General features: G+C 37.6%; 1 protein-coding gene across 13 annotated transcripts in view; it reads right to left on the bottom strand.

Annotated features, from left to right (window-relative positions):
• Hectd2 (HECT domain E3 ubiquitin protein ligase 2) overlaps positions 1-13,887 on the bottom strand; it is a 406,920-nt gene that overhangs the window by 27,137 nt on the left and 365,896 nt on the right. For all 13 annotated transcript variants that reach the window (XR_003846515.1, XM_029554335.1, XM_029554338.1 and 10 more), the window contains 3 exons: positions 7,343-7,481; positions 6,433-6,535; positions 6,010-6,099 (listed from right to left, as the gene is read on the bottom strand). Coding sequence is in view for 12 of the 13 variants with exons in the window: in XM_029554335.1 (XP_029410195.1) it covers positions 6,010-6,099; positions 6,433-6,535; positions 7,343-7,481 (332 nt within the window). In the remaining variant the exon portion in view is untranslated. The remainder of the gene's footprint in view (positions 1-6,009; positions 6,100-6,432; positions 6,536-7,342; positions 7,482-13,887) is intronic.

Raw genomic sequence — 13,887 nt, 5'->3', positions numbered from 1 at the left:
TCTGAAGAGGTAACCCTAAAATCTTTTAAGGATTAGATACAAGCTCCCAAGAGCTTTTGACATTTTTGGCCTTTGGAACAGAGTATGTTGTTAACAGGCCCAAGGACATTTTGACTTTTAGCCCAGAAACTGGCTACATTTCTTTGGAGTCTTTTTACCCTAACTGCCTAGCCAATTCCTACTTCCTGCTCTTATCACGCCATCCTCTGAAGAGGTTACCCAAATTGTGGATAGGGAATCAGGACGCAGACCGCTGTGGCTTCTTCCATGTTGAACAGGGATGCAGGGTGAGCAACTGGAGTACCCCCTCAGTGGATCTATCTATAAGACTCCAAAATTGCATAACTCTTGTCTCTAAGGGGAGAAGAAAGTCCTTGAATCATGAATGGGAGATGTGAAGGAGGAGTAAAGGCAAGAATAATTAGCATTACAAATTCTAGACAGGGAATTAGAAAAAAGTCAGAACAGGGCAATTTTCAAATGTTCATATGAGAGTCCACTGGAGTTTCTAGACAAGGGCTTCCAAAAGCATCCCTCTATTGGGTTCTTCCTCATTTTTCTTTTGTCTTCCAAGGCTGGACTAGTTGGCTGGGAAACGTGGCTGGATACCCAGGTGAGGGTCCAGTAACCCTGCTTTGGCTCTCCTTTAATGAATGAGCACAACTGTCAACAAGCCCAATTGTGACTATGTTTAGCAATCAGGCTCAGCCAAAGTCATGATGATGGTAGTTATTTCATGCAGAAGGGACTGCTGTATAGCATCATCTTATTAAAAGGATCTGGAATGTAAAAGGATTTGGTGCTAGGAGCCATATATCAGGGAGGACATATGTTGTTTGTTTTTCAGAGTCTGTGATACTTCACTTAGTTTAACAGTTTCTACATCCATCCATTTACCTGCAAATTTTAACAGCTAAATTGTTTAAGATTTGGTCACTGAGCTGAACTAGATCTGGTGACATGTATGCACTGTTTTATTTGTAACACAATTTAGTATTTATAGAAGTCTTAGACTTATAGAAAAGTTGTGCAAAATACAGTTTCTATATACAACCTCCCTTTTCGTTACATGGCTTTTCTTATTAATATCATGCATTAGTGTGGTACATTTGTTATAATTAATGAGTCAATATTTAATACATTATTTTTAACTAAGGTACATAGTTTACGTTAGGATTTACTTTTTGTTGTAAAGTTCTATGACTTCTGACAATGCATAATGCTGTGCATCACCATCATGGACCACAAACAATTGTTTCTCTACTTAAAAAGCCCATGCTTCACCCTCCTTCTTTTCGCTCCCAAGCTCCTGGGTTTTTTTTAACTGTCTTTCCCAAAATGCCACATTGCTGAAATCAATTACATAGTAAGACTAGTTTCTTTTACTTAGCAATATATATTTAGGGTCTTACACATCTGTTTTTTTAGACAAGGTCTCATTATATAGCCCTAGCTGGCCTGGGACTTACAGAGATCTGCCTGCCTCTGCCTCTCAAGTACTGGGATTAAAGGCATGTGCCACAATGCTCAGCTTCCCATGTCATTTTGTGGCTCGGTAGCCCATTTCTGTGTACTGCTGAATAGCACCCCACAGTATGGGTAACAGTTTTCCCATTTACCTTCTGTACATGTAAGTTGCTCCTAATTTTGAGCAATTATAAAACTGCTCCATGAATCTGTGTTCAGGTTTTAAGGTGAACATACTTTTTCCCCTTTGACAATACTAGGACATTTAATCACAGGAATTCTCAAAGTAACCTTAAACTTGGTCTGTAGTAGGGCCAGGGAGCCCCAGTCTTTACCTTCTCTGCTCAGCATTTCCATAAAAGACTTAACTGAATTTAGGGCAAATATACTCTCATGGTAGATTTGCTGGCTCAGGCACAGCGTGATCTGTGACATGGAGGAATGCAGAATCAATACAGAGGCCTAGACTGCAAGCTTGAACCATCTGTATCAGGAAAGGGGAGCTTGGCAGATGGTTCTCTTTCATTTAGGTGATGATTTGTGGTTTCTTTGACACTATCCATTAACCCAAATACTCATTCACTCAACAGGAACCACTTTTGACATCCCTCACTCCCTTATGTAGGTTTATTTAATTATATTTAAAATGGTTAAGTCTTGAAGATGTTGATTGTGATTTCATCTATTGGTTAACCACTTCTGCAGGGCAGATTCTCAGAATAGGGTATTTAAATGTTAGCCTTCCCTTAGAGAACAGGTTACAGTTAACTTGCACATGAAAGTACATCACAATGGTTCTGTTGAAGTATAATTTCAAAGTAAAACATTGCACGGTGAAAAAGTAGAAGGTGGCAAGAGTACTGGAATCAAGAGTGAATCTTGAGAATTTTCCTTTATGCTTGGTCTTTATGAGCATGGATCTTGTCATAGTAGATGCTGAGTGGCATGTAAGGGCTCGTTCCCCCTCCTGGAAAGTTAGATTTGTTTCATAACAATTAAAACTTAATTGTACTTTTATAAGATTTTATTTTAAAGCCTAGAATTTCACTGGCTTTGCTGAACCTAGAAAGGAACCTAGATGAATCAGACAAGAGTATTCAGCGTTTTCAGAATCTTTGAAAGCGAATTTGAAGCAATGTTCACAGAAGCAAGACTCCACATCCACTTCTCCAATTCCACTCTCTTCTGCCACTGCTGAATCTTATGCCTTAGTTAGTAGTTTTTCTAGGGCATCTTTTCACACAGTTTTGATCTGATGATGTCATATCGAATGGATTTAGGCTATCTGGCCACTGGTGCTTCAGTGGGACAGGGGCAGCCAAAGCCCAGAATATGTGAAGAGGTTCCTTCTCTCCCTGCATGGCTGAGTACTTCCCGATGGTTGTGCCATGGGCTCTGCTCTGGTCTGGGCTGCCATGACGCTAAGGCAGATTTCTCTTGGGCCACATCAGTTTTAGAAAATTATGGAGCAGGAATTTGAATCTGAAGTCCATGGCTTTTCTACCTCTTGGTTTTCCCCAACAGTTCATGCCTTGGCCTGGAGGAGGAGTTACCTTCTACAGAGAAAGAAGACATCCTTCTTTTTTTTGGGAAACAATGTTTTTATTAGCATATATTAGTTATGCATAGTAATGGGTTTCATGAAGACATGTTCATACATACTCATGTGTTTCAATCCTATTTACCCTTCCTCCGGTAACCTCTCTTGCTCCCCTCCACGCTCCTGCAGATTGCCTTCATTTTCCCAAGTCCCCTTTCTACTTTCATATCTTTTTATGTGTGTGACCCAATGAATTTCATTAGGATCACTTACAGGACCACAGTGAGGATTTGCTTATAGGAACACAGGCACTTTACCAGAGGCTACACCCCATCACCCATTAACTGTGTATAAATCCTCAGGGAGGTGTGGGTCCCTATGAGTCCCTCCCTTCCATGACAATGTCAACAGGTTCATTCTCTTGCAGATCTTGTGTAGGTAGTCACAGCGGCTTAAGGTTAAGAGTGCAGCAGACATGTCATGCCTGGAAGCTGGAAGCCTGTGCGTCACCTACCCTTCATTCCTCCAGCTTTTGCATTTAAAATTTTTAGTTCGCTTATTTTTATTTTATGTGTTTGAGTGTTTCAAACACATATGTGTGCGCATGTACTCCCTGAGTAAATGCCTGTGGAGGCCAAAAGGGGGTGCTGGATCCCTGGAACTGGAGTTATAGGTGGTTGTTAGTGAGAGACCTAGGTTCTCCGCAAGAACAATCAGTGCTCTTAACTGCTGAGCCATCTCTCCAGCCCAAGCCTTTATATTCTTCTCTCCCTTTTTCTGTGATGTTCCCAAGTCTCTGAGGTGGTGATACAGATATCTCATTTATGAGTGGGCATTTGACAGTAATTTATTTTCAGCCCTTTCACCCTATATAAATATCTGCTTAATTTCAGTAGCATGATTCCAACTACCGAAAGGAAAGTGCATTGCTTTGAGACTGTGCTTCAATCTATTAGAAAGTTAGTTATGCTTCTGAAAGAGATTAAAATTGCAAGAACTGAACAAGTTCTGAGTTTGAATTTTGATTTATTAAATGACTTTAGGCACATTTCAGTTTCTTTATGGCTTTGGAAGTTTTAGTCTCCATTCCCTTTAGGACCATGGCAAGGCAGAACCATTATGGTATAAGGGCATGGAGAAAAGCTGTTTACCTCCTGGCAGCCAGGAAGCCAAGAGAGAAACCGAGAGTCAGAGAGAAAACTGGATGTAAGTTTTTAACTCATTGGGGTAAATGCAAAAAGGCACAACTGCTAGGTCATATACCTGTCTTCTTTAGCTTTTTAAAAAAAAAAATATATATATATATATATGATTTATTAAAATTTTTGAGATACGGTAAAAGGAGTCATTAGAGGGAAACATGTAACACTGAATAAAACCCCAAACCAATTAAGCTTCCATAATAGAAAACTAAAACAAATCAAATCTTTAGCAAGCAGAATGCATAATAGGAGCTAGAACAGAAATCAATGAAATGAAAACAGAACTATTACAGAAAATCAACAAAACCAAATGTTTAAAATTTTATTTTTATTTTACATGTGTGAGTGTTTTGCCATAGGTGCACCCATGACTGCAATGCTCATAGAGGCCAGAAGAGGGACTGGAGTTATGGACAGTTGTTAGCTGCCATGTGGGTGCTAGAAATCAAATCCAGGTTCTTGCCAAGAGCAACCAGTGCTCTTAACCTCTGAGCCATCTCTCTAGCCCCTGTCTTGTCATTTTAAGAGTTCAATAAAACTGATAAACTACTAGTCAGACTAATGAAGAAGGGAAGAAAGAAAACACCAATTACTAAGACCCAATAAGAAAGAAGGATCATTAATTATGATTATATGGACATTAAGAGGAAAATAAGGAATTAGTATATACAATTCTATGCCTATAAATCTAGGTGTATCTCTCAAAGACACATGGCATCAACAGTTATAGAAGAAATGGATCATCTGAATAAGGCCTGAGTAAATGATAACCTAAAATGTAAAACTCCAGACCCAGATGGTTTTACTAGTGAATTCTACCAAAAATTTGAGGAGATGATAGCAATACTTTACTTTTTCTAGAAATCTGAAGCAGAGAGAAAACTTCTCAATTCATTCTGTGAGACTAGCATTACCCTAATAGCCAAATCAAGAAAGATATCACACAAAAGGGAGATATTATAGATAATATCGGTCTTAAGTAAAGCACTCAACAAAATATTAGCAAATTAAACCAAAAATGCACAAAGACAATCATATACATGGCCATGTTGTTTTATTCCATGTATGCAATGCTGGTTTGATATCTGAAAATAAGTTTATATATTTAATTATATTTAAAAACTAATGAAAATTCTTGATTTCTACTCAGGACTTACTGAATGTGAAAATTTGTATTTAAATAAGCACATTTGAGGATCTATACATTTAGTACAATTCCAATATAATCAAATAGCTTCCTTTCCCCGAGTAAGTCAAACACAATATATTAAGTCTTTCTAAATAAATACCGGATGCAAACATATTTTCTGTTTAATTCTGTCAGTTAGATAAAAGAATGACTTAATTTTTTGAGAAGTCAATTGTATTTATCATAAAATATATTAAAATTTCTAATGTAATTATGCTACAAAGTGATTTTTACAATGTTCATGTGGCTGCATTTGGAATAGAGAAGAGAGGCTGAAGAGATGGCTTAGCAGTTAAGAGCACATGCTACTCTTCCAGAAGACCTGAGTTCAGTTCCTAGCACCCATATTAGCAGCTTACAACCATCTGTAACTCCAGCTCCAGGGGATCTGATGCCCTCTTCAGGCCTCTGTGGGCACCCTCACACACTTAGCATATACTCACATAGATACACACACACACACACACACACACACACGCACACACACACACACACTCACAAGCACACACACATGCATAAAAATCAAAGATAAATCTTTAAAAAATTTTTTAAAGGGTTCTGAAATTGAGAGACATAGAATTATATTACTTGAATGTGTTCATAATACTTACAGTATTAAGTAAGGCATCATATACAGCATTTACAAATTTAGCATTAATTCCAGAGTCCTCAATGGTATTAAATGAAGCAGTGGCATCTTTCTGCAAATTAAAGAGTTAAATGTGTTTAACAATTTAAGGATTATTCTTAATATTTGAGTCATACTATTTCTTGATAATTTCAACTGTTTTGTTGTCTGATGACAAAAATTGTGGTATTAAGACAATTACCAAAAATAAAAACGGATGTGTGAAATGAGTTAAGCATCAATTAGTAGTAAAATACAATATTTAAGATAGCACATGTAATATTTTGATACATGAATCTTAAAATATAAACACTGTTTAAGGGTCAATACTGGATAGAAAATAAAGTCCTTTTTTTTGAAAATTTAATACTAAAAGTAAATGAAAGCATCTTTTACATATTATTACCTTAAAAGCAGTACTTAATTCCGGGAAAGAATCAAATGCTGTTAAATAAAAATCATGTACTGTTTTCCAATCTCCTGATGACTTAGCTTTTTCTACATCTTCCCTGAAAACAAATGAACAAACATAAAATAAACCCCCATATATCAACCACGTATAGACAGAAACATCATTCAGATAAAACAAATTTCTTTTTTATAAACGTCAAATATACAATTTTAAATACTGAAAACAAGATAAGTCTGTTGTAGAAAGATAGCTTATAGATTTATGATTCTTAATTAAGATATGAATTCAGCTTCAACTTTCCCGTTTACCTAATTTTTTAAAAAGTGTTTTTGCTTCCAGTTTTTTTCTTTGAGACAGTAGCCTAGATTGGCCTCAAACTTGGGGTGATCCACCTGCCTGATTCCTGGGTGCCGGAATTACAGGGATGCCCCATCACTGTGGCAGGCCCTCTTTCTCATGGCCACTCTTCTCCGTCAACGTCCGGCTTCTGGAGAGTTTGCAATTTGCAGCTGGCATCTCTACCGTCTCTGTTCTCATACCACGTCAGGGCTGCTAGGTAGCCATTTTTAGTAGTCATATAGCTTTTATAGTATGATCACAGAGTAGATGAAATCTTGCTTCTTTTTTTTTTAATTAACAGAATTCATTATTTTATCACCACTTTTTGGGGCCTATTTTCATATTTGCATATTCCTCTTACTGTTTGCTTTCTTTTGCTATAACATATCTAACCCTTATCTGTTACTTACACATTTATTTTCATTTTCAACTTGAGATAGCTTGACTTTTGTCTAATACAAAAATCTACAAGTTCAATTCAGTTTATACACACAGATACTAAAGTATGTAAAGCACTGATTTACAGCTGACTTTAAGTCTATATAAAGAGTGAGCGAAAACTTACTGAAAGTCTTTCATAGTTTTGGGCTGGCTAGGAAGGTTAGGTTCTGGAAGAACTGGGGCCTTCACTTCAGATGATAATGCATCCATAGACAGACGCTGTTTTTGTCTAACATCAAGGCAAACTGGTGGTAGGTCTCTCGCTGTGAAGTACAAGAAAGCATTCAATGTAATTAATTACAATTTTTTCCAAGTTACTAAATACCAAGCTAATCCAACATGAATAAAAACAAAGTATTTTATAATGCATTCGCTTTGGGATTACATAATAGAAAACCCCATCAGAGTGAACAGCACTTACTGGCAGGTTTATCCCCGCCACTTCACTTATAACAGCTCATAGACTGTACTTACACAAATTTAGAGTTCATAACAGCTATTAGGCTGTGTATTACATAAACTTGGAGTTTATCACCTCTCTCCATCTTTCTCAAAAGCTATTTATCAATGAAATTTGTAGTTTCTCTTTCCTTCCTCCTTAAGAGATGTCTTTTCAAGGGCCATTGCAGTGAAGCTAAATATTTTAATGGTTATTAGCCTTTTGAATATATACAAATCACTTATATATGTCCTCTATAATTCCTTATTAGAGTATTAGCATTCTTAAAAACTTTTGTGTGTATGAGTGTATTGCCTGCATGTATGTAAGTGCACTTGTGTCATGAAATGCCAGAAGAGGACAGAAGGCATCAGATCCCTTGGAAATGGAGTTTTAGATGGTTGTTAGCCACCACTTGAGTGCTGGGATTCAAGTCTAGGTCTTCTGCAAGAGCAGCCAGAGCTCTTAACAGCTGAGCCATCTCCCCAACCCCTAGAGTATTAGCATTTTTATCAATTTTAATAAAATTTAAAAAATTTTCAGTGTTGAGGTCTGAATCCAGGACCTGGCACCTGACTAGGCAAGTGTCCTACCACAGTTATGCATTAAAATTTTAATGTTTCTCCTTTTTGGAAAATATTTGCCAGTTTGTTTTTGTTTTGTTTCATAACCTCTTAATTGTAAAATACAACAAATACAGGAATAAATGGTTTAAATAATTATAATTTCTTTTTAAAACTTTTTATTTTTACTTTATGTGTATAAGTGTATTGACTCATGTCATGTATGTAAGTGCACCTGTGCTGTACAATACCTTTGGAGCCAAAAGAGGGTGTCAGATTCCTGGAACTAGTTACAAATGTTGTTAGCCACCATTGAGGGCTGGGATTCCAAACTGGGTCCTCTACAAGAGAAGCCAGTACTCTTAACCACTGAGACATCTCTCCAGCCCCATGAATTATTATTTCTAAAGCAAATTTATAATCTCTGAAATCATTGAGTCAAGGTATAGTGCTAACCAACCTCTTCTTTTCTCCAGTCACTCCAAAGTTGGAGTCTTGTCTATTTCCATTTTAGTTAATTTCTCTCAAATTCTTTTTAGTTCTTTCTTCATTTCTCCTTAAATTTCAAACATTTCCTCCTTTTTTATCTTTAGATTTTTTTTAAAAGGATGTATTGGTTTGCTTGCTTTTGTGCTTTTAGTTTATGCCTAATTTTAAAAAAATTAATTGAATGTTTGTGTATTTTATTTGGAAAATCATCTTTATACCCCCTTCCCCTTTGGCCTCCTCCCATAGCCTCCCTACTTGAATTCATACATCCTGTCATTTGTGTTAAGGCATATCATGTTAAGTTAGTGTCCCCAGATTTTCCTCAGTACAAGTTCATCCCACTGGGATCTAGTCAGCCTATCTAGAGTCCCTTTCTTTAAGAAGATCAGTTCTTCCTCACCCAGCAGTAACCAGTTACCAATAGTTCTTCAACTAAGATTGGGGCCTGCTGTTCATTTCCACAGTTCTGTGCTGAGTTTTTGCTTAAGTTTGTATGGGTCTTTTGCATGCTGATACCATTGCTGCAGGTTTGTATTAGACGGTCCCAGGCACTGGTAGGACTATTCCCATATGGTCATGCACCTCCTCCCTGGCTTACAATCTTTCTGCCCCCTCTTCTGCAATGGTCCCCGAGCCCCGGGTGGGGGGATTTTAACGTAGGAATCCTGTTCAAGGACCCACACTCTGCAGATTCTTATTCTCTGTGTTTTGGCCATTTATGGCCTTTTGTATTCCTGGTCCTCTGTTCCATGAGGGAGCTTCATTGATGAGGGGTGAAAGATGCATTACTGTTCTCTTCATCCCTTGTTCTATGTTCCTTAAGCCTTAGGTGTAGAGGATGCATCAGAGATGTGCCACTTAGGCTTGAGCAATTCACAGACAATCTCTGTGTATGACCAGTAGTAGAACTCTGAAATTATCACTGTATCTTGAAAAAGAAGCTTCTTTGATGGGTAGTGACTGGGATACTTGTCTATAAATTTAAGGATCCATATTTTGCACATAGTAAGAAATTACATTTGTCTAGGGATGAGAAAGATTTGGAGTTTTCTCTAAGATCTATGACTTTTCCAGCTAGGTATCTGGCTAGGTTTACAGCGCCACACATGAGTTTCTTCCCATTGAGTGGGCTTTAAGTTCAATTAGGCAGCTGTTGATTACCTCCAAGACGAAAGTGCCACTACTGCACCAATGCTGTTTGCTGTGCTGGTCACTGATGTGGTTTTTAGGCCTTGAAACTAGGGTTGGACCATTGACTGATGTTCTCCCTTACCAGCTTGCATGGTGCTCTGCAAAGCTATGAAAGCTAGCCTTCAGGGGAAGAGCCTTCCAGGTCAGTTCCAGCTCTGTTGCTCCAAATCCTGCGTCCAAAGTATGTCCTGTCTTCAGCAACAGGGTCTTACCATAAAGTTCTGGGAGGCAATCAAGGGCTGTGCCAATAGCCTGTATAATTTTAGAAATTTCTTGGACTACCCTGGTCAATGGACTCAAAGGAAGGTTTCTCCCGTCTGGCACTGTTTCTTGTTATACAGTCTTCAACTATTCTCATGGACTCATGTAGGGATACTGTATGTGTAATTTTCAGTACGTTTTTGGACTAATATAATTTTCTCTGTTTTTTTTTTTTATACTAGCTAGGCACTATTTATCTCTCCTCTTTCTCTCCCTGTCTTATCCTCCCTCCCTGCCCTCCCCATTTAAAGCATGCCCATTTTCTCCATTTCGCCCTTGATAATTTCTGTCTGCTATAATCCCACCTCTCTTGAATTCCTTCTTCCCCTTTATTCCCATAGTTCTTTGTATAGTCCTCCTCCTACCCCTCCCATGTAACTACCCCCCTTTTACACATTTCTCCCTTAGTAACACCTGTCTCCTACTACTATTCTCTCTTTGGTTCCTTCTTTCCCGTTATCTCCCTGGTTCTCTTCCATTTTCCTGATTCCTGCAGTTACATCAGGATATATACTCACTTATAAGGATTTGGTTCTAGGATCCACAAATGAGGGAGAATATATGCCTTTTGTTTTTCTAAGTCTGTGTTACTTCATTTAGTATAACAGTTTCCAGACCCATCCATTTACCTGCAAATTTCATTATTTCATCTTCCTTTACTGCTGAGTAGAACTCCATTGTTTAAATGTACCACATTTTCATGGACTACTCATCAGTTGAGGGGCACTTAGGTTACTTCTATCTTTTAGCTATTGGCAGTAACAAACATGGTTGTACAAATATCTATGCAGTGGGATGAGTCCTTTGGGTACATGCCAAGGAATGGTAGGTTCATTTTTAGATTTTTAAGAGTTCTCCATACTGCTTTCCATAGTGGTTTCATGAGTTTGCATGCCCACCAGCAGTGAACGAGCATTCCCTTTTCTCCACATCCTCATCAGCATTTGGTATCATTTTTGTTCTCTTGATCTTAGCCAGTCTGACTGGGGCAAAATTTAAGGTGGTTTTAATTTGCATTTCCCTAATTACTAATGACGTTGAACACTTTTTAAGATGTTTCTTAGCCATTTTTTCTTCTTTTGAGAACTGTTTGGGTCTTTAGCCCATCTTTTAACTGGTTCATTGTTTTCTTGATTCTTTGTTTTTTTGAATTCTTTATGTATTCTGAATGTTAAACCTTTGTCAGATGTGTCACTGGTGAAGATTTTTTCTTACTCTGTAGGTTTTCTCTTCACTTTCTTGATTGTTTCTTTTGCTGTACAGAAGCTTTTCAGTTTAATGAGGTCCTACTTGTTCATTGTTGACCTTAATTTCTGAGCTACTGGTGTCTGATTTAGAAAATCCTTTCCTCCACCTATATCTTGTAGGTTACTGCCAATGTTTTCTCCTAACAGTTTCAAGTTTCACATTGAGGTCTTTGATTCATTTGGAGTTGACTTTTGTGCAAGGTGAAAGATAAGGACCCAGATTTCATTCTTCTACAGGTGGAGATCCAGTTTTGCCAGCACCATTTGTTGAAGATGCTGTCTTTCCTCCATTGTGTGTTCTTGGCACCTTTGTCAAATATCAGGTGGCAGAAATTGCATGTACTCAATTATACTCCATTGATCTATGTGTCTATTTTTGTGCCAGTACCATGCTGTTTTATACAGTTTGAGATCTGATAGAGATTTCAAACCAGGATTGCTCTGTGCTCAAGATTGCTTTGGTTATCTAGGGTCTTTTGTGCTTCCATATGAATTTAGGAATTTTTTTTTCTAATTCTGTGAAGTATGTCATAGAGAATTTGATTGGGATTGCACTGAATCTATGTATTGATTTTGGTAGGATGGTCATTTTCACAATATTAATTCTTCCAATCCATGAGCATGGGAGGTCCTTCCATCTTCTGATGTCTTCCTCAATCTCTTTCTTTAAAGATTTACAATTTTCACTGTAGAGATCTTTGATGTTTTTGGTCAGGTTTATTACAAGATAAATTATTAATTAATTAATCAATTAATTAATGGCTATTGTGAATGGGTTTCCTGTACTCTTTCTCCAATTGCTTGTTATTGGTATACAGAAAGGCTACTGATTTTTGTAGATTAATTTTGTACCTTGCCATTTTATTGGAAATGTCAAACAGTTCCAGGAATTTTCTGGTGGAATTTTTTTGGGATCTCTTAGGTATAGTATTATATCATCTGCAAAAAGGGATAATTTGACCTCTTCTTTTCCAATTTGTACTTTTTCTTCTCTTGTCTTATTGCTCTAGCAAAAGTTTCAAGCACTATATTGAAAAGGAGTGTAGATAGTGAACAGCCTTGTTTGGTTCCTGATTTTAATGGGAATACTTAAAGTTTTTTCCATTTAGAATGATGTTGGTTGTGGGTTTGTTGTATAGTCTTAATTATGTTGAGGTATGTTTCCTCCAGTCCAATTCCCTTTAGGTCTTTTATCATGAATGCATGTTGAATTTTGTCAAAACTGTTTTCACATCTATTGAGATGACCATGTGACTTTTGTCTGAGTCCATTTATATGATTTATGACGTTTATTGACGTGTATATTGAACCATCCCTGCCTCTCTGGAATAAAGCCTACTTGATCATGGTGGATCATCTTTTTGATGTACATCTGTATGCGGCTTGCAAGTATTTTGTTGGGAGTTTTTGCATCTATGTTCATTAAGGATATGGGTCTATAGTTTTCTTTTTTGGTTTTGTCTTTACCTGGTTTTGATATTAGAATGCTGATGGCTTCACAGAAGGAATTTGAGAGTACTTGCTCTGCTTCTCTCCCTTCTTTGAAAAATGTGGTAGTACTGGATGCAGATCTTCTTTAAATGACTTTCCTTAATTTTGGGAAATTCTCTTCTACAATCCTGTTTAAGATCTGGTCAATACCATTAACCTGAAATTCTTCTCCTTTCTCTATGCCTACGATGCACAGATTTGGTCTTCTCATGGTGTGCCACAGCTCCTGCATATTCCATTCCTGTGTTTTTTAAAATTTTTCATAATCTTTGCTTGAGCTGTCCAATTCTTCAACTTTATTGTCCAGTGTTGATAGTTTTCCATTTCATTCATTCTAGTGGTGAGGCTTTCTCCTGTTGTTTGAAACTGGCTTATTAAGTTTTTCACTTCTGTATTAGTCAGGGTTCTCCAAAGAAACAGAACCAGTAGAATGAATATGTATAGAGATTTATCAGCTTAGCTCACAGGATAGAGTCCAAGTAGTCCAACAATGACCGCACCACACTGGAGAGGCTGAGAATCCATAGTCACTCAGTCCACAAGGCTGGATGTCTAGTAGTACCAATCTGGCGCTGAAGGTCTGACAAATTCCAAAAGATCAGCTAGTCTTCAGTCTACAGCAGCAAGATGAACTCACCAGCGAGAGAGAAGGCAAGCAGCAAGAAGCCAGGCGTTTTCTGCCATGGTTTTTATATGGGCTTCCATGAGAAGGTAACACCCATTTAGGGTGTGTCTTCCAGCTTCAGATGATCCAATCAAGAAGATCTCTCTCATTTCAGTTAATCCCAGATCCAGATAGGTTGACACCGAGGATTAGCCATCCCAAGTCCACCCCTTGTCAAGTTGACACCCAATAGCATCTCTAAATGTCATGCTTAATTTTCAAATGAAAACAATGTTGAGGTCATAATTTTACCTAACATGATGTAACTATCCCATCATACAATGACCAATGCATTATATATCTTAGAGTAGGTGATAAGGTCTT

The sequence above is a fragment of the Nannospalax galili genome, unplaced genomic scaffold, assembly GCF_000622305.1.
Source record: "Nannospalax galili isolate Female #2095 unplaced genomic scaffold, S.galili_v1.0 scaffold384, whole genome shotgun sequence".
In the NCBI taxonomy this organism is placed as follows: domain Eukaryota; kingdom Metazoa; phylum Chordata; class Mammalia; order Rodentia; family Spalacidae; genus Nannospalax; species Nannospalax galili.
This window is presented reverse-complemented; position numbering and strand designations above follow the sequence as displayed.